This window comes from Eleutherodactylus coqui, chromosome 6, assembly GCF_035609145.1.
Source record: "Eleutherodactylus coqui strain aEleCoq1 chromosome 6, aEleCoq1.hap1, whole genome shotgun sequence".
In the NCBI taxonomy this organism is placed as follows: domain Eukaryota; kingdom Metazoa; phylum Chordata; class Amphibia; order Anura; family Eleutherodactylidae; genus Eleutherodactylus; species Eleutherodactylus coqui.
The window spans coordinates 57,319,494-57,340,794 of record NC_089842.1 but is presented as its reverse complement, the minus strand read 5'-3'; the positions used below and the strand labels follow the sequence as shown (position 1 = coordinate 57,340,794).

Here is a 21,301-nt window from a genome sequence, read left to right as displayed (position 1 = left end):
CCTAGCCGGAGCTCTGGCAGGCTTCCTGCAGTCCATGGCCGCCCACAGAAAATTGCGTTTTGGTAGCAGGATTCATCAATCCCTCCTCCAGGAAGCGAAGGCCCTGATTAGTTCTCGAGTGCTGCTCAGCCAATCAATGCAGCGCTCGATGAACCAATGCAACGGCCGTGATTGGTTCATCTAGTGCTGCATTGATTGACTGAGCAGTGCTCGAGAACCAATCCCAGCCATCGCACTGTGGAGGCGGGATTTATGAATTGGCTGAGCCGTGGCATTGATTGACCATTTGATAGATCCCACTTCCACATTGCGATGGCTGTGATTGCTTCTCGAGCATTGCTCAGCCAATTAATGCAGCACTGAATGAACCAATCACAGCCATCGCATTGGTTCATTGAGCTCTGCATTGATTGGCTGCTCAGCGGTCGAGCACCAATCAATGCAGAGCTGGATAAACCAATGTGATGGCAGCGCTCGAGAACCAATCACAGTCATCGCATTGTGGAGGTGGGATTTATGAATTGGTCAATCAATGTCAGGGCTCAGCCAATTCATAAATCCCGCCTCCACAGGGTCATGGCTGTCAATGGTTCTCAAGCGCTGCTTAACTAGTCACAGCCATCGCATTGTGGAGGCGTGATTGGAGCTTCGGAGAACAGCAAGAGGGATGTAGACCGAGCCGGCTAGTGAATGTTTTTTTAAAAATGTAATGCAACTAGGGCTTATTTTTGTGGTAGTGCTTATATTTCAAGCCTCCTCGAAAAGTTAAGGTAGGGATTATTTTGGGGGTAGGTCTTCTTTTCAGAGAAACAGGGTATATACAGTCCTCCAATATGAAAACAGCTTCCTTTAAAATAAAAAAAAAGAAAGTTTGGCTCCTTTGGTCTGTGGGGATCACATTAACTCTTGGCGCCGAAAATAAAAGGTATTACTTGATATATCTTCTTTCAATCCATCATGTATCATCTAGTAATACTTTTGTACCCATATATACAAATATTGTACATTTCTTTATAAAATACTATAGCAAATACATATAGACAATTCCTCTTTATACCACATAGCCTTTATCTCCTCCTATTACTTCATAATACTCCCCCCTATATTGTCTCCTATTACTCTATATATCCCCCATATCTGCTCCTGTTACTCCCTATAACTTACCCTATATAGTTTCTTCTATTATTCCATATAACCTTCCCTATATCTCCTCCTATTACTCCATATAATCTGCCCCTATATTTTCTTCTATTAGTCTATATAACCTCCCCTATATCTCCTATTATTCCATATAACCTCCCCTATCTCTCCTCCTCTTACTCCATATATCTTGCCCCTATATCTCCTCCTCTTACTCCATACAACCTCCCCTATATATTCAATTATTCCATATAGCCTCCCCTATATCTTCTCCATTATTCCATATAAGTTCCCCTATATATTCTATTATTCCATATATCTTCCCCTATACCTCCTCTTATTACTCCATATAACCTACCCTATAACGGCATATAACCTCCTATATATCTTCTATTACTCCATATAAACTCCCCTATATCTTCTCCTATTATTCCATATATCTTCCCCTATATCTCCTCCTATTACTCCATATAACCTCCCCTATATTTTCTCCTGTTATTCTATATATCTTCCCCTATATCTCCTCCTCGTACTCCAGGTTACCTCCCCTATATCTCCTCCTAGTACTCCATAAAATATCCCATATATCTTCTCCTATATTTCTATATATCTTCCCATATGTCTCCTCCTGTTATATCTTCCCCTATATCTCCTCCTATTACTCCATATAACCTCCCCTATATCTCCTCCTATTACTCCATAAAACATTCCCTATATCTTCTCCTATTACTCCATATAACCTCCCCTAGAGCTCCTTTTATTACTCCATATAACCTCCCCTATCTTCTCTTATTACTCCATATAACCTTCCCTATCTTCTCCTATTACTCCATATAACCTCCTATATATCTTCTATTACTCCATATAACCTCCCCTATATCTCATCCTGTTATTCTATATATCTTCCCCTATATCTCCTCCTAGTACTCCAGGTAACCTCCCCTATATCTCCTCCTAGTACTCCATAAAATATCCCATATATCTTCTCCTATAATTCTATATATCTTCCCATATGTCTCCTCCTATTACTCCATATAACCTCCCCTATATCTCTTCCTGTTATTCTATATATCTTCCCTTATTACTCCATGTAACCTATCCTATAACTCCAAATAACCTCCTATAGATACTCTATTACTCCACATAACCTCCCCTATATCTCCTCCTATTACTCCATGTAACCTCCCCTATATCTCCTCCTATTACTCCATAAAACATTCCCTATATCTTCTCCTATTACTCCATATAACCTCCCCTATATCTCCTCCTGTTATTCTATATATCTTCCCATATATCTCCTCTAATTACTCCATATAACCTCCTATATATCTTCTATTACTCCATACAACCCCCCCATATCTCCTCCTGTTATTCTATATATCTTCCCCTATATCTCCTCCTGTTATTCTATATATCTTCCCCTAGATCTCCTCCTATTACTCCATAAAACATTCCCTATATCTTCTCCTATTACTCCATATAACCTCCCCTAGAGCTCCTCTTATTACTCCATATAACCTCCCCTATCTTCTCATATTACTCCATATAACCTTCCCTATCTTCTCCTATTACTCCATATAACCTTCCCTATCTTCTCCTATTACTCCATACAACCCCCCCCATATCTCCTCCTGTTATTCTATACATCTTCCCCTATATCTCCTCCTAGTACTCCAGGTAACCTCCCCTATATCTTCTATTACTCCATAAAATATCCCCTATATCTTCTCCTATTATTCCATATATATTCCCCTATGTCTCCTCCTATTACTCCATATAACCTCCCCTATATCTCTTCCTGTTATTCTATATATCTTCCCCTATATCTCCTCCTAGTACTCCAGGTAACCTTCTCTATATCTCCTCCTATTACTCCATAAAATATCCCCTATATCTTCTCCTATTATTCCATATATCTTCCCCTATGTCTCCTCCTATTACTCCATATAACCTCCCCTATATCTTTCTGTTATTCTATATATCTTCCCTTATTACTCCATGTAACCTATCCTATAACTCCAAATAACCTCCTATAGATACTCTATTACTCCACATAACCTCCCCTATATCTCCTCCTATTACTCCATAAAACATTCCCTATATCTTCTCCTATTACTCCATATAACCTCCCCTATATCTCCTCCTGTTATTCTATATATCTTCCCCTATATCTCCTCTAATTACTCCATATAACCTCCTATATATCTTCTATTACTCCATACAACCCCCCATATCTCCTCCTGTTATTCTATATATCTTCCCCTAGATCTCCTCCTATTACTCCATAAAACATTCCCTATATCTTCTCCTATTACTCCATATAACCTCCCCTAGAGCTCCTCTTATTACTCCATATAACCTCCCCTATCTTCTCATATTACTCCATATAACCTTCCCTATCTTCTCCTATTACTCCATATAACCTTCCCTATCTTCTCCTATTACTCCATACAACCCCCCCATATCTCCTCCTGTTATTCTATATATCTTCCCCTATATCTCCTCCTAGTACTCCAGGTAACCTCCCCTATATCTTCTATTACTCCATAAAATATCCTATATCTTCTCCTATTATTCCATATATCTTCCCCTATGTCTCCTCCTATTACTCCATATAACCTCCCCTATCTCTCTTCCTGTTATTCTATATATCTTCCCTTATATCTCCTCTTATTACTCCATGTAACCTCTCCTATAACTCAAAATAACCTCCTATATGGGAGGTTATGTGGAGTAATAGATTATCTATATCTCCTCCTATTACTCCATGTAACCTCCCCTATATCTCCTCCTATTACTCCATAAAACATTCCGTATATCTTCTCCTATTACTCCATATAACCTCCCCTATATCTCCTCCTATTACTCCAGGTAACCTCCCCTTTAGCTCCTCCCATTACTCCATAAAATATCCCCTATTTCTCCTATTATTCTTTATATCTTTCCCTAGATCTCATCTTATTACTCCATATAACCTCCCCTATATCTCCTCCTGTTATTCTATATATCTTCCCATATATCTCCTCCTAGTACTCCAGGTAACCTCCCTATATCTCCTCCTATTACTCCATAAAATATCCCCTATATCTTCTATTATTCCATATATCTTCCCCTAGATCTCATCTTATTACTCCATATAACCTCCCCTATATCCCCCCCTATTACTCCATATAACCTCCCCTGTATATTCTCCTATTACGCCATATAACCTTCCCTGTATATTCTCCTAATTATTCCATATAATCTTCCCTATATCTCCTCCTCTTACTGCTTACATGTCCATAACTCATTACCATTGCCCCTCCGCATAGATTCTCTCCGCATTGCTAGACGTAAACTACGTTGCTCTCTGGCTTCCTCTTTATGACCTCCACTTGGTCTTCTCCTTACTTTTCGTCTTGTGAAGCTCCACACATCTCTCGTTTTGATCTGTGTCACATTGGTGAGTAAACCTAAGTGTTTTTGAGTATCTCTACCATCAACTTTGAACCCAATAACAGGAGGTGCAAGGTGCATGTTCAGTATCACACTGCTGTACGATGGAGGACACAGGAATGGCTTGGCTATAACCTCGTCATACGTTGGCCGGGCGCCCATGTTTGTAAAAGGCCTGTCCCGTGATGATGAATGTGTAGAGTTTGGAAGCTACAGCCATTGTTACCACAAAGACACAGAACCGAGAAAACGATTAACATGCAGATAAACAACGGCCCATACTAGCTGTAGTCCGGGTAGACTTTGCCCTGAGGTTCACAAGAGGAAGAGCCGTCCAAACACTCTGTGACCAGACAGTTTCGAGGCGCCCGCAGGAACAAGACAAACGGCCAGGAACTTCATATAAATTGTCCTTGGGAATGAGCTGACGGTCATGCTTGCCTCTCGGTTCAGTAGTCTGTCTTTCTGGCTGGAGTCTTGCTTGCCGTCTTCCCTTTGACCTACACTGGTCTCATCCTCAGTTTTGTCTCGAGGCCGATTTTAATGTTATAACTTCTTAGGGCTCAGCATCCTCAGTTACCAGTAGCACGAACAAGATTAATATCAGTCAGTTACGCAGCGGTTATTTCTGTAGTACCAACCTGTAAGGTCCAATAACTTACCTGCATATTTGTGTGCACAGTATTAGGGCGATCAGAGAAACTAGACAACACATTGCCTGTGGTGTAGCTTGCTTTATTGTTTATGTCCACAAATATTTCCAAAAAAATTACAAAATACTCAAAATGGAGAAAACACAGAAGTCACGAATTTCTGGGTTTCTACCCCCATGGCAAACTACTCCTATATACATTAAAATCTTCAAGATATATATAGAAATGGAGCAGTCTTGATGTACATTCTGCTAAATGGCGCCATGAAACAAGTAGCTTTACAGTTTCTTACACACTGAACGAGGTACGTCCGAAATTACAAAAATAGGAAAGGAAACAAAGTGGAGTGGTAAAAAGTAACAAAAATAAATGAAAGACAACAGTCAACTTCTTAACTCTTCTTTTTTTTTTCTTCTGCCGGCATGGCGAAACTGTGCGTCACCAGGCCTTATGGCAGTAAAAGTTATAGCCCTTCAGTGCTGGGGAGGCCTAGTGCACATCAACTTACTGCAGGGCTCCTCAACGCCGAACAGGCTGTACATAAAACAGCCAGCAAGGGCAAAGTAATTAAGCACCCCAACACCTATGGAACAGCGAATAACAAGCAACACTCAGCTCTGCAGTTTAACTCTTAATTGTAGTGTAAAATACCATTGAAGGAATGGAAACGGCGACTCAAAGTATACCCAGATACTGCTTGAACTACACTACCATCAAACTTTCCACAGGAACTCTAGGTGGAGTAGTAGAATATGGTGGAAACCTCTTGTACAACATGTATTTCGTGAATTTGTGTACAGTTTATCAGTAGCAGGACTGTCTGGGATGGAATGAAATGATGACCCATATGTAGATGTAAGCCACCATGATAAGTATGTATGGAGATGAAGAGGCGCTTGACAGTAACCTTTAGGCCTTGTGATCTGGCGCAGCCCTGAGATGCTGGTCGCCAAAAACAATAACAGTCAGTACAGCAGGGGTGGTGCCCTTGTTTGGGCAAAGGATTTGCTTGGAGATACTGTTGAAGAGACTTTATCTGCACAAACAGTATACATTGGTCTTAGCGTGAATTACGCAGTCTAGTGCTTGCCCTCATTACAGGGTGGAGAAGCGGTTACTAAGTGTGCCTTCATATACCTCAGCTGCACATACAGAGCTCTTTATCTAGGGGAGCAGAGAGTAACAAGTAGATAAAACATACAAACAAAAAAAAGAAAACAACAAAATGACATAAAATTAAAAAAATAAGAGCCCAGGTTAAATAGAATCTGTACAAATGAAACCCTTGGCATTAAGTATAGCAGGACCGGAAACACTAAAATATAGGAGGCTTTCCTTATAAATTAAATAATAAAAGTTCTAACCCTGCAGAAACTTTAATGCTATAAAGTGAAGATACGCACAAGCCTGTGTGCGCTTTTGCCTCTACAACTTAAAACGCTGTAGCCCCTTATCTACAAGTGAGACATGACGCAAAAGGAGGAAGGAAAAAAATAACCGAAAAGAAACCCCTCCTCCCACATACACTCGCCAGAAATCGCCCACAGGCCGAAGCTGATGAGGTGTAGACCGAGAAACTAGATTATTCCTTTTAGAATAGACAACATTGACTAATCAGGCTCAGACAAAGATGTGTCAGAAGCAGGAAGCCTGGAGGAGGTGAATGCTAAAGAAATGAAGGATGGATTCATGATTTCTGCTCTACCAATGCATCATTGGTAAGGCTTGGAGTATTTGTTAGTTTCATCTCAGGTTCTTAACCACTTTGCTGCCATAGGCTTAATGTCACAGATCCAGGAGGCAGTGAGGAGGTTAAAAGGAAATTCACAGGTAGTAACTGCAATGCAGGGACAGGAACTGAAAAGATGGCGTGACACTTTCTCCCCAGTCGTTGCTTGTAAGGTATTTACAGGGTATAGCAGACTGGGGAACCTCTGTACAATGATGTGGGCTCTCCTGCTCAAGAAGTAGTAAAATAAAGCATGAAATAGTCACAGCACAGGAGAGCCGGACGAGTGCTAGCGGAATATGTCACTTCTTATTGTTGTTTACAGAGTCTCTGGCTTCATTTGCACACAGTGAGTGTATGAATGGGGGTAGCACCTCTAGAGCATGAGGTGGCGGTACTGTTGCCAAATAGTGTCCCCGCCTCTCCCTCCAAACCTGCTCCCTCCCGAGGCTGGGGAAAGTATGCATCATGCAAGAGGCTGCCAGTCTGGCTTTGAGGAGTCTTCTTTACAGATGAAAGGACAGTACATGACAAGTCTTAAATACAGGAGGAATCTCGCAGCCTCTGGGGACCCGTCGTGTGGAGCCTGACTCTCCTAAAGGAGCCGGGAGGGAGGGAGAGGTCCAGAGTCTTCTCTCTTTGTTACAACTGCTTGTCCCCTTCTTTCTTCAGGCGGCTGAAAGGGAAGAGATTTGTGGAGTTTATAAAGTGAAACGGTACAGAGCTCCAAGTTCTGCCCAGGACAGATCCACTTTCATATCGTACAAATGCAGCGTGCTACTACAGATAGCAGAGAATTTAGGGGTAATGCCCACGGCTGGACATCTGCCGCGTTTCACACAACGGCAATCAGTAGCGTTATGCCACAGCCATTAGGTTCTATTGAACCTAATGGCTCAATGTTCACGCTGCAGAATTCTACCGCGGAATTCCGCAGCATGACACAAACTGTGGCATGCTCTAATTACCGTGAAAATATGTGTGGCTGGCTTCCATTGTAGTGAATGGAAGCCGGCCGTCTCGCTATACTTCCGCTGTTGCACAGCGGAAGTATTGCGTGATTACGTGTCCCCGCCCACTGCGTCATCCTGCACTGCTGACGCATCACGCGCTGTACTGCGCATGCACGTCGGCGTGCCAGGTGGGACGCGCACAGTGGATTCGGACAGGCGAGTATGGTGTCTTTTGGGGGCGCCATGACGGACTCTGCTGCGATATTCCACTAGTGGAGTCCGTCACGGCCGTGGGCATGAGGCCTTATACTTTGCAGATCACATATATAATAAACCAGGAGAGCAGGAAATCTATTTGGTTTTTTGGTCACTTTGCGATGTAAAACAAATCCCAACAGTGAGTAGTAATATAGCATTGTAGCTTACCTGTAATAATCTTCCTGGCTTGGTAAGTGCCCGCCGTGCATGTGTGGATGACCATGTAACCACTGCTGTTCCATTGCCAACCTTTGCAACTCAGCTGACTGAGCATGCATCGCTTGGAGTTGGTGAGCAGCAGACATGGGAGGTGGGATACCCGCTTGCAGATCCCGAGGGTAATGGGCACCTGCAAGAAATGGCACACGTTAAAACTAAACTGAACAGGTCTTCTTTAAATACACTAATGAAAGATGGGTTGGTGTAACACACAGTGAAATGAGTGATTTAAATAGTCCATTTAACACCCAATGTTTCTTCCACCTCAGACAATTCGATAAAATAAACATCTAACATTCAAAATACACTAAGTGAAGTAAAGTTTCTCTATAAGCTAAGAAAAACTGCTCTCAAGACATCTTGGGCTGGGTTCACACTGTTTTAGCGAATCGGGGCGTGGGTAGGAAGGGGGGCAGGCACACTGCAGTACAAAGCTGTGAGCATGAGAAGTACTGAAGGCCCATAAGGGTGTTGATATCACTCAATTTGAGGATTTTCCCTGTGGTTGCATAAAAAGTGCATATTTATGCATGTAAAGTGTATATATATGATATATTAGTGTATATGTAACGTGCGTATATTTGTAGGTGTGTATATGATGTATAAATGTACATAATGTATACATATACGTATGTGTGATGTATTTAGTCTATTTGCAACTGTGTGTGTTTATGTACACAGCATGCAGTATTCCTAAACTCTACACTGGCACCTTCATTTCATGTATGTGAGAAGTGTACATGAAAGAAACCGCGCAAAAAAGCATTTTAAGCATAACGTTGATGTTTTTAAAAGCGGATCAGCGGTATACGTTTTGATCAGTGTTTTATAACTTCCAACTTCTTTTTATTAAGTATGGTAGTTGAACACTCCCCCCGCCAATCACAAAAACCGTATACGTTAACATACACTTAACATACAGCCATAAGTCTCCATACATTTTCATTGACTGCAGTTTTATTTAAAAAGAATCTTTTTTTTTTTTTTTGTGGGACATAAAAATGTAGTAGGCAACGTTTTTCAGTCCCACAAAAAAAAAATCTGCACAGAAAAGTAAGCTAGGGTAAATGTATGCAAATTATATGAATAGTTAAACCATTATAGCCATTATAGCTTCATGGATGAGCATATACCAGGGTGGATGGCCCCTTACCGGGAGATTATATTTGTGTGTTGGGGTAAAGACAGATTCGGGTGCCAAACTGCACAAGCATATTGTCTTACCATAAGGCTGCTTTTATAAGGAGCAAGAAATCGCTTGCCCAAGCAAAATGACAGTTTGCTCGTTCGGTCAGTTTAAGCACAGAAATAATTTTTTTTTGTTTGTCTTTTTTTGAACAAGTCAACAATAATTTGTACTCTTGCATAAAATGAACCCTGAACAATAAGCAAACTAATTATTGTTCACTCGTTGGCCATGTTTTTACACGGATTAGCTTTCCAATCTGATCAATCTAGCGCAGTCAGCGCAGTTTTCAAATGATGTCGTCTGTGCGGTTGTTGTAGGTAAAACGGCTGTTTGATGGACATTAACTCCATCCCGCTGCAATCCTTTTTTGTTTTCTCATTTTCATTTTTTTCTTCCCCACTTAAAAAACAAAACATAGCTCTTATTTTTGTAAAGACATTCCTACACGAGGGTTTGTTTTTTTGCAGGACAAGTCATATTTTTAATGGTACCATTTATGTATTGGGGTGAAATGGAAAAAGGCAATTGCATCACTTTGGGGAGCTTTGCAGTATAAACTACATGTCATCTTTATTCAATGGATCAGTAGCATTACGAGCTTTACCAAATTTATATAGTTTTTTGTGTAGTACTACTTAAAACAAATGCTTAAAAAAAAAAAAAGTTACTTTCGGTCTCCACTTTTTAACCCCTACAACTTTATTTTTCTGTCAACAGGGCTGTGTGAGGGCTCTTTTTTTGCGGGATGGCGGCCTGTAGTTGTCAATAGCATTTTGTTTTACATAGAACTTTTCACTTTTTTACTTTTTCAAGTTGGCTTTTCAAGTTATGTCAAGTTGGCTTGAGATAAAAATAAAGCGCAATTCTGTTTTTTTTTCTCTGACGGTATTTGCCATGCAGAATTAATTATGTGATATTTCAATAAACTAGAACGTCACAGATGTGGCAATACCAATTTATTTTTACACTTATTTTTTTCTAGAAATTAAACTTTCTCAATTTTTTACATTTTTTATTTTGTTAATTTCTTTTTAGGCTCTTTAGGTTTCTCTTAGTGAACTTGAATTTACTGCATTATACTGTATACTGTGTTCTATTAGGACAAGCCACAGGCTTAATAAAGCACTTACTCATAGCAGCCTTAGGGGCCTTAAGAAGGCCTCAGGCTACCGTGACACCCAAACAGTACCCTGCTATCTCATTATAGGGGTGCTGTTCGGGACTACCAAACACCGATCAGGGCATTTAAATGGTTAACAGGCACAAGCCTGCTCCATACAGGTATGTCAAGAAGGGGTTAAAGGATGCCTTCACATGTAGCAGATACGTTGCTAATTTTTTCACAAATTTTGGTGCTGATCTGCATTAAAAGCCTGCACAAAATGAGCTGTGTGTAAACGCAACCAAACATGGGAAAAACCACACTAATTTTCATTAAAACATTGTAAAAGACAATTTTGCAAGTGGAAGCATTTATTTTATAAAAGTTCCTGTGAAGATATTGGTGACACAGACTAGGTATAGTGCCCCTTGGTGTTCTTTTGAGTGCCAGTGGTCACAGATGCTCAGTCCCACGTGGGCAGCGGAGTGATTCCTGCTAGAACACCCCTCTGCTGGTAAGAAGCAGCAGATGCCTGTCACTAGCAGGTATAGAACAGCAATATCTACACACAAGTATTTTTTTAGGGAAAATTATTTCAATAGCCATTTTTCGTCATGCACCATGTAAGAGAGAAATATGATATTTATCCATAAGACAATCCCTTTAAGAAAAGGACCAGCAATTAACCATAAAACAATTGTTTGTCGTTGATCTTGATTGATCATGTTGCCGTAAATATCATCAGGGGCATGAACGGTAAATGTAAATGCTGCTCATAGTGACATTTACACAAGGCGCTGCTGCCTAGCACACGGCTCTTGTAAGAGGTGTTGCTAGGCAACAATGAGGCTCTTCATCCGGCGAGGAGGAGTTTCTTCCCTTCCGGCTCTGAGACTTGTCCTGATAGAGATGATAAAGACGTCCATCTGATCTTTGGAAAGTAGATATTAAACCACTAATTGTTTAAAAAGCCATTCTATGTACCAAACGGTGGCATTATTTGTGTACAGGTTGGTGAGGTTTCTGTGTAGAATATATGGTGGCGTTATTTAAGTGTACAGGGTGGCGATGTTTGTGTGTAGACTAGATGGTTGTTCGTCATGATTAAATTTTTCTAAATTGGGCCAGATCATCCCGATCCGAATTTCAGCCAAAAATCTACAAAATATTGTGTCTCTGCTTTGAGCAGAAAGGACAGGTGTGTTGGCTTGGCACTGCTGCCTTCCAGTGCTGGACTTCTAGGTTTGAATCAATGGGGATTTGAGCCTGGGACCCCATCACTACAAGGCAGCTAACCATTGGGCCGCTACGTCCGCGGTTACTCAATGAGGCCAATTAGAGAACCCGATTTTTACTCCTATTGATTTTAATGGAAGTCTGAATCTGGAGTCTGGAGTCACAATGAGTTTTTAAATTGGGTCGGTCACTCCTGACCCGATTATTTCAATAATCCCTGAATACTACTGGCATTATTCCTTGCCACATTATGGAAACAGAATGGTGGCATTTGTACTCAATTTTTTATTATTATTACTCTAAGACAATATTTGTACAGAATATGCTGGAATTCTACTTAGATTTATGAGACAATACAATCCATACATTTAATACCTGATATTTAAATGGGGTTTTCAACAGTAAAGAAATAGAATATTCTCTGAGCAGGAAAGGTTAATATATGTTAGGGGAAAAAAAGCAATCCTCACATGTGAGATGTCCCCCAGGTCACAGAAGAAACTGCAGTGGACACATACTGTTTGTGAGCTGCCTTTTCATGGCAGTATCACCGCTGAAACCAGTGATTGACTGACCGGCATGAAACCACTGCAGTTTCTTCCATGCCTGGAATACCAGGGGCTGCGGCTCCTGGCTTGGACTGCAAAGGAACACCTAACTAGCGACTATGGTTTTTTCCCCCTTATTTAAACTCATTCCTTATCCGTAACATTTTTTTTCCTTTTACAGTTGCAAAAACCCTTTAATCCTTTTAAAAATGGCTGGCTTCTCACTGTTGGACTGCATTCACATCTATTTGCTGCTCTATGGGATTAGATGGCCTGTGGAAGCACAGAAAATAAAGGGCAGGATAAAGACGCTTGGGAAGATGTTCCTTTAATCTAAAAATGGATACAAACCAGATCAAAAACTTGAAGGAAACAATTTATTAGGGAGGTGTGGCTACAATAGGAGTTCTCTAACTACCTCCCTAAGGTCCAGGTGAGCGTATCACAATACAATGAGGATAACCAGACGGTTCCACAGGTGAATAAATCCATAGGTTTTGTCAAATCCATGGTAGCAACATCAAGATGACTGCAATGCGTTTTATGAGTAAGATTCCCAGCAAACACCATCTTCATCAAGCAGATGACACACACCTTGGATCTATTCACTTGGGGAACCATCTGGTTATCTTCATCGTATTGGGATATGCTCACCTGATCTTAGGGAGCTTGTTGGAGAATTTTCGTTCTAGCCACATTCCCCATGTAAAGTAAGTTGCTTGCTAATGTTTTTGATCTGGTTTGCAGCCATTATTACACTGAAGGAACATCTCCCTGAATGCATTTGTCCTATTTTTTTCTTTTTTGTGCTTTAAATTCCGCATCCCGGGCTTCGGTGAGCGGCCCAGGGTGATTAACGCACTACATATTGGATGTCCAGGCGTCATCTGGTTAATACATGTTCTACTGAAGGTGCACGTGGCTTATTGGTGGCGTGGTCTACCCTAGTCTCTGGGGGGGTGCCACATCATCAGGTGAGTCTGCATTTTCCATTTGATAACTTTGTTTTTTACTTATCCTGAAGCGCTGTACTATTTTTGCAAATGTTAATACCTTTTACATTTCTGGACTATTACAGACTGAAAGAATCAACTTTGCCGTTTGTGGTTGGAAATGCATCAGTGTATAGTTATTAAAATAAAACGTTTTAAGACACCATTAACTATGTTACCGTATGTAAATACTGACCAAAAACAGGGTGTCGGAGCATTTCATGTTCGTGAGGTGGTTGTGCCAACAAAGGATTGGGGATGGTACCAGGAGGGTAAGGGAAGCGTGCCAAGTGAGGTCCAGCTGCCAGTGGATCAACCAGTGGATGTACAGGACCTGCTGAACCTGGAATAAAACCAAACCAGATTATTTCTGATATAATGACATTTGTCTAAACTATCACAGGAACACAACACATCATACTTCAGAGAGTTCGGGACTGGGAGATTGGGGTTTTGCGAGCTCAGTCAAGGATCTGCCCTCACTAACCATTAATTAACAGCACAATCACAAAGCAGGAACATGCAAACTAGACACACAGCCCTTGAACCATTCAGCTTGATGCAAAACTTACCTTGTAGAAAGTGTGTGTTTTCTAACTCATTACCCCCTACCTGACTTCACTGCAATGCATGTACCACAAGCCTCACTTTACACAATTATCCATTACACTATATCAGTATGGATGGAGGTGGGTTTATCCAGATCATCAAGGCGCTCAAAAAACCATATCAAAGACAGAGGTTCAACGACCCTCTTGTGCTAAATCTTCACTGCTCTAATAATAATCTGCTCAGAAAGTATGCTGCAAGTAATCATAAAACATCCACAGGCTCCTAATAGAAAGCTCTCAGACCACATTTATGGTTATATACAGCATTTGACCTCCAACTGAGGATTGGCTGGGAGCAGTTGTCAAAATTGTCCTTTTCATTTGGAAGCCAGTCACAGTATGCAGTTCCCCAATAAGTAAACTTTTCTTTTTTTCATCTGGAAGCTGTATAGTGGTAGTTCTTAGCACTCACTAATTCAATCCTTTATGGGCATGACATAAGAGCTTTAAAGTGGTTATCTGCTTACTGGCCAAACCCTTTTCAACAGGACCCCCTGTATGAAAATAATAAACAGCTATGCTTTCCTCTTCCCAGCTGCCGGGATTCAGAGCTGAAGCTTGCTGTGGTCCTGGTGGTTCCTGTGACATCATCTGTCACAACAAACCCCAGGACCGTAGCGGCTGCAGCGTTGGATCCCGGCAGCCACAGAAAGGAAAGTATATTTCTATTATTTTCATCCAGTAAGCAGACAACCCCTTTCAAGTAAATTTATAATGCATAAAATGTAATCTGGAGATAGAGGTTTACTAAATCAGGGCAACAAATGACAGTCATAAACCTAAATCACGGATTGAAAAGTACCATGCCGACTAGTACATACAAAAGTTGTCAGAAAATAGACAAAGACTGGTGTGAATGTTTTTTACTAATTCCTATTCTCAGCAGTCCGAGACGTATACTGAGCCACTGCCACCCAACAGGGAGAAAGCGATAGCAATAACCACAGATTACAGACATTGTTCAGATGCGCTAAAGCAAATCTAAACCACTTAGAGCTCAACTTGTTGCATGTAATCAATGGAACAGCCAGTATTGTTAAGAGTACTTAGAGTACTCGTACATTCACCCTCAGAGTGGGAATCATGTGGCTCAGTGGATAGCACTATCGCCTTGCAACACTGGAGTTTTAGATTCAAATACAATCAAGAGCCACATCTGCATGAAGTTTGTATGTTCTCCCTGTGTTTGTGTGGGTTTCCTCCCACATGCCAAAAACATACTAACAAGTTAATTAGACATTTACATTGTGGGGACAAATGTAAGAGATGACAATCTCTGTATAGCACTGTGGAATATGTGTGCTATATAATTGAGTCAAGTAAGTAATGAAATTGTACTTAAACGTATTTTAATTTTTCAAAAACTATTTTCAGTTAAAGTCTACATGAGTAACGCTGAGGGAATTCCTTTGTCTTTCTTGGACTAATTTTGTATTACTTGCAAAAAATGTTGCCATAGACATATATGGATAATGTAAAGAGTAGCATAGCACCCTGCATTCACTGCAGAGACACAAGATTCTACATGAACGTAAAGGGGACATCAATAAGATATCAGAAATTTCAAAATTGTTCTGTAAAGCTGAAAAGCATTCAGGTTACAGCTCTACTTTATGCATTATATATCATATTTTATATATATATATATATATATATATATATATATATATATATATATATATATATATATAATATCATATATATATGGCGCACTAAACTGCCAGCCACGGCAGTCATCTACGGGGGTACAGCTGCTCAGGATCCAGCACAAACAAGGCACATTCAAACAATACGTCAATGCTTGCTCCTAGTCAGCTGCTTTGCTTCCTCCCATAGCTGGTGGCTGCAGAAATATGATTGTTTAATGCTTTACATGAAAAAGCAAATAAAGGAATAAAGGCCCTTTAAACGACTGCATGAGCACTGACGTCACCGTTGAGATAGTTTACACATAAAGACTTGCCTTTGGCTCGCAGGCTTCTCGCCCGCTTCTCTCTCTTTACCTCCTATGGGAAGCGGGGAGCATTTACACAGAATAAGAAGCCAGCGAGCCAACGAGGTTTTTTTAAGCTGCCTGAAAAGTCAGCTTAAGGCTGCCTGTCCACGGGCACTGCGGTATCCTGCAGCAGAGATCCGCCGTGGGATACCGCCAGCCGAGAGCAGGAGCCTGCAGACGGATCTCCGCGGTCAGCCTGACAGATAGGCTGACCGCAGAGAATCACGCCAAATCGCAGCATGCTGCCATTTGCCGGCCGCGAGCGGAGAATCACAATGATTCTCCGCTCGTGGACAGGGGGGGGGGGGGGGAGCGCTCTTCATAGCAATGAAAACCCGCCCGTGGACAGGCAGCCTAGCAAAGCGTAAATGACAAGTGTGTAATTTTTTGCATTCACACTGAACGATATCACTCAAATTAATTAGTTTGAACGAATTTTTAGCGATAATCGTTTTGCGTAGCTGGGCCTTTAAAGGGGTTGTCCCGCGAAACAAAGTGGGGGTAAGCACTTCTGTATGGCCATATTAATGCACTTTGTAATGTACATTGTGCATTAATTATGAGCCATACAGAAGTTATTCACTTACCTGTTCCGTTGCTAGCGTCCCCGTCTCCATGGTGCCGTCTAATCTTCAGCGTCTAATCGCCCGATTAGACGCGCTTGCGCAGTCCGGTCTTCTCCTTTGCTGAATGGGGCCGCTCGTGCCGGAGAGCGGCTCCTCGTAGCTCCGCCCCGTCACGTGCCGATTCCAGCCAATCAGGAGGCTGGAATCGGCAATGGACCACACAGAAGCCCTGCGGTCCACCGAGGGTGAAGATCCCGGCGGCCATCTTCACAAGGTAAGTATGAAGACGCCGGACCGCGGGGATTCGGGTAAGTACTATCTGTTTGTTTTTTTTATCCCTGCATCGGGTTTGTCTCGCGCCGCACGGGGGGGCTATTGAAAAAAAAAAAAAACGTTTCGGCGCGGGACAACCCCTTTAAGTGTCTTAAGGAAGACAATAGACGTCTAGGTTTATAGTCACCAGAGACAAATTTAAATAATTGTTTTCAAAGGAATTTCTCCCTTCACTTTCCAACACAGAAACTGTACTGTAGGACGAGCAATGTAGGTCTACCATACATGCTGATGCCTCTAAGAACATTTAATCACTATCTGGTACATGCACACAGCCTCTTTTTTCTTCTGATTTTCGGACAGAAAATCGGTCGAAAATAGCACCCATTTGTTTGAATGGGCGTATGCACATGGGCCTTTTTATTCTTTACTTTACTCAGACGACTAGTCAGAGCTAAAAACTATTTTTAAAAAGCGCAGTATGTCCTATACTTGTCCAATTTTCATACGAGATTAGCACATGTCCGTGTGCTGACTGATGCGAGTTGCACCCGAGAATCTTGGGCACAATTTTTTTAGTTTTCCATGTAGCCAAAGGGGAAAAATTAAAAACAAGATATCCTGCAGGGTTACCATAGGCATTCAAGTTACTGACCAAATCTGTTTTATTGTGCACAGTTTGTAGTATGGAATCCATGTCTGCAGGGCAACCACAGGGTATCTGTATTCTTCCATTAACACTGCAGGGTATTAACGAACCCCTGCATGGAAGCGTTTCTGCTATTAACATGACATTATGAAGTAGCTACTTATATTGTGATCTAGTGGCAGAACCTCACCTTGAAGATTAGGGACACCTTAACTTTTTTTTTTTTAATCCACGTATTTCTCCATATTCCTGACCATTTCTTTTCTGCACTTGCTGTGTATGCCAATGTGCTGCAAGCTGGAGGATTACATTTCTTGCAACACTTGTTAACCTGGCTAACCAATGGGCTCTGAACCTAATGACAGTAAGATGTGAGGCATATAGCTTACAACAGAGGGGCGAGGAGGAGATGGGGACATCTGCCAATCATGAGATTCCAGACGATTTTGATAACTAGAACTAAGAAGTGTCAGTGCTTTCTTGTCATTACAACCGCGAGTCGCTAGGGGATGGCTTGTTACTATGAACAAAGGGAGCCAGCTCAAGTTTGAGAGCCAATTGTTTTTTTGTTTGTTTTAAACAGCACACACCCCTGTTGCTGGGGGTACATGCGCACGTTAGATGGATCTGGGTTGGGGGAGAAAGGTTTGATGGAGAGTGATGGCAGTGGTGTGAGCCTTGAAAAAAAAAAAAATCACATTTTCTCTAACATGGAAGCTAGTTCTAATTTTTCACAACAAGTAGCCAATTACTAGCGGCCAACGCTTGTAACGGGTTGCAATTAGAACGCTGACCACCCGGCACGTTTATAAACGGCCATCAATCTAGAATCAGATGATTGATGGCCATCCCACACCTCCTCTCCCCCTGCTATAAACTGCCACACTCCCCCATCCCTAGTAAACTGCCGATTCAACATCTTCCTCCATCTGTCCTTAGGTTCAGAGCAACTCAGTCACCCAGACTGACTGATTTTGCAAGCACAGAAAAGAGAGGGTTCAGAATTCTTAATTGTATCCAAGAAAAAAAAATGCTTTATATGTGAATTTAAAAAAATATCAAAACACAACAGAAAGTGATCTTTTTTATGCCCTGGAAACAGCACAACCTGACAGTGTTGTATTACAGCTCAATCCTACTCATATGAAATAGACTGGGCAGCAATGCCAGGTACAACCCAAGAATAAGGCTGGCACAAAAAAAAACAAATGCATATCAGACAACTCCATTAAAACATTGCACATGACAACCCCGCTTCCATAGTTCAGCCAATTTCATCAAAACCTGCAGGTTTTACAGGTGATTCTATTAACAAGTAAAGATCCCATCTAAATTTAACCAAGCCTGGATGAATAATCTATGAAGAACTTTCCTGAAAGGGCCACTCTGGCAAAAACACATTTTTCCATCCCTGCACCCCTCACCTGATTGCCTGTCACATGGATGATATCTCTATATATTGCACTCTCTTTGATGCAGTGCAGCCTCCTGTCTGATGCTTAGCAGGCATGATCTTGATATTTTTGTATTCACTTTCACATCAATCCCACGATGCATCAGCACAGCCCTACCTAGAGGCTATACCATTTCTGACTGTTGAGTGGACAGTTTAAAAGGGTAGTCAGAGTTTTTTTATGTTAAAACCCCATTCCCTATGCAGTAACATAAATAACCAGCATATACTCACCTCGCTCCTCTATATGCAGTGTTATTGCTCCAGGTCTCCTCTCTGACATCATATTTACAGGCTGTTGCAGCCAATGACAGAGCTCAGTGATCGATCATTGGCTGCAGCAGCCTATGACGTCCCATAGACAGCTGGGACTTCAGCCTGTAAATAAACAATGAAAGTGGAGGACTGAGCAGCGGGACACAGCAGGGAGAGGCGAGTATGTTGGTTAGTTATATCACTGCATGGGGAACAATTTTTTTGAAATATCAACTCGGACAACCCCTTTAATTATTATTACCTTCCATATTCTTCTAAGGCCGCCTGCACACGGGCGGAAATCCCGCCGCGGGATTTCCGCCCATGAAAGTTTGCATAGGAGTGCATTACAATACGCACTCCTATGCAGACGGCCGCGCGAAATCTCGCGCGGCAAACAAACCGCGGCATGTCCTATTTTTGTGCGGGGCATGCACTCACCCGGCCGCCGGCTCCGGTCTGTGCATGCGCCGGCTGCGCGGCAGCCGGCGCATGAAAGAGCCGGGGCCGCCAGGCGCGGGTGAGTACGCGCTCGTCCCTGCAGGCTCTCGGGTCGGGTCCCGCGGCGAGAATTCTCGCTGCCGGATCCGACCTGCTCATCTGCAGGCGGCCTAAATAAGATACAGACCATAAGTATAAAGTAAGTAGGAGGAGCTCTGGTCTACTGTGTGATCATCATCAGTAACTGTGATAGACATGTCTGTGTTCCCAAGCAATTTCTGTGGTAGGGATCACGTAATAGCATCACACAGACTGAGCAACTGAATAGATACTGAATTGGTCAGGATTGAGATCGCATGATCATCTAAGAAAGGAGAGGCCAAGAGTTCCAGAAAGAAAGGAATAACTAACCAGAGTAACACTAATTATACATACTGAGGAGGATAGCTGCACGATGAATGAAACTGGACTGGCCCTTGAATTGGGGTGGATCTTTCACAATGTTGGTCATGCTCATAAAATCATCATCCAATGAATAAATGGTTCAGCATTTAATTTAGTAGCAATGTGAATGGATTCTGCTGTGTTGTGAATCAACTAATTTGAAAACTGATTGCGTTCATCCAGTTCAAAGATCACAGTGGACAACGGATACACACAAAGCAAGGTAGCAGCCAGAAGACATTATATACACTCATACGTTCACAAGCCTGCTCCTAATAGAACATCTACCTGCAGTTTTCTTTTTTTCATCCTTCAAATATTGTGAAACTAAACAAATCCAAATTGGGACAGAGTCGTTTTTACTCCCCGATTACCAAAACCATCCTGGAACATATTAGCTTTTACAGTGTAGATAAAATGAATGATGGACATCTCATTGGCTGTGGTATGCTGGGCTTCCAGTGTCACCATCTCCTAATCTGTTACATAGCATTATACAGTACCTTTCTTTTAAGCAATGCAAGCAAGATTTGCGCTACAGAAGCTTGACCCCTAATTAGCTAGGGCAGATCCAACAGTTCTAACCTCAAGGGTCCGGTAACTCCAACTCAGGATTGATGTGTAATAAAGTACAAATGTTCACGTAGCAACCCTCCTTAATCAGGATTAAGGTCTGAGCAACAGATTCTGCTGTAAATTACCTGGTACAACATGGTCGAAGTTGCATGATACACCTTTTACGATTCAATGAAAACCCTACAGTGGTCTCCAGACTAGCAGCATGTAGCCACCACTGGTTCTCCCAGTGACAGGCGTCAGGAGCCAAGTGTAGATGGCCATTCATATGTTAGAAAACTACTTTGTTGAGTGTAAGTGCTCTCTCACATGCAGAAAGCAGTCATGCCCTTACAATGACATGTGTACTTGCTGTGTACCGACAATCCCTATACACGATCTTGGCGTGTATGCGCATGTAATACGCGTCAAAATAGTGCATGCCGCGACCTTTTTTGCATACGCATTTTGCACGGGGTGTCAGCCACAATTGAAAATCAACATGAGAATGGTACTGTGTACTACGCACACAAAAATTGCACATGTGATACACAGTAGCATACGCTCATGTAAGGGCCCTAAATGTGAATATATACTAACATTT

The 21,301-nt window shown here is 41.8% G+C and overlaps 1 protein-coding gene across 6 annotated transcripts in view; it reads right to left on the bottom strand.

Moving 5' to 3' along the window:
• Positions 1-5,294: 5,294 nt before the first annotated feature.
• RERE (arginine-glutamic acid dipeptide repeats) overlaps positions 5,295-21,301 on the bottom strand; it is a 338,755-nt gene continuing 322,748 nt past the window's right edge. For all 6 annotated transcript variants that reach the window (XM_066606873.1, XM_066606875.1, XM_066606872.1 and 3 more), the window contains 3 exons: positions 13,651-13,797; positions 8,337-8,517; positions 5,295-7,633 (listed from right to left, as the gene is read on the bottom strand). In XM_066606873.1, coding sequence (XP_066462970.1) covers positions 7,600-7,633; positions 8,337-8,517; positions 13,651-13,797 — 362 coding nt within the window. In that variant the 3' untranslated portion in view covers positions 5,295-7,599. The remainder of the gene's footprint in view (positions 7,634-8,336; positions 8,518-13,650; positions 13,798-21,301) is intronic.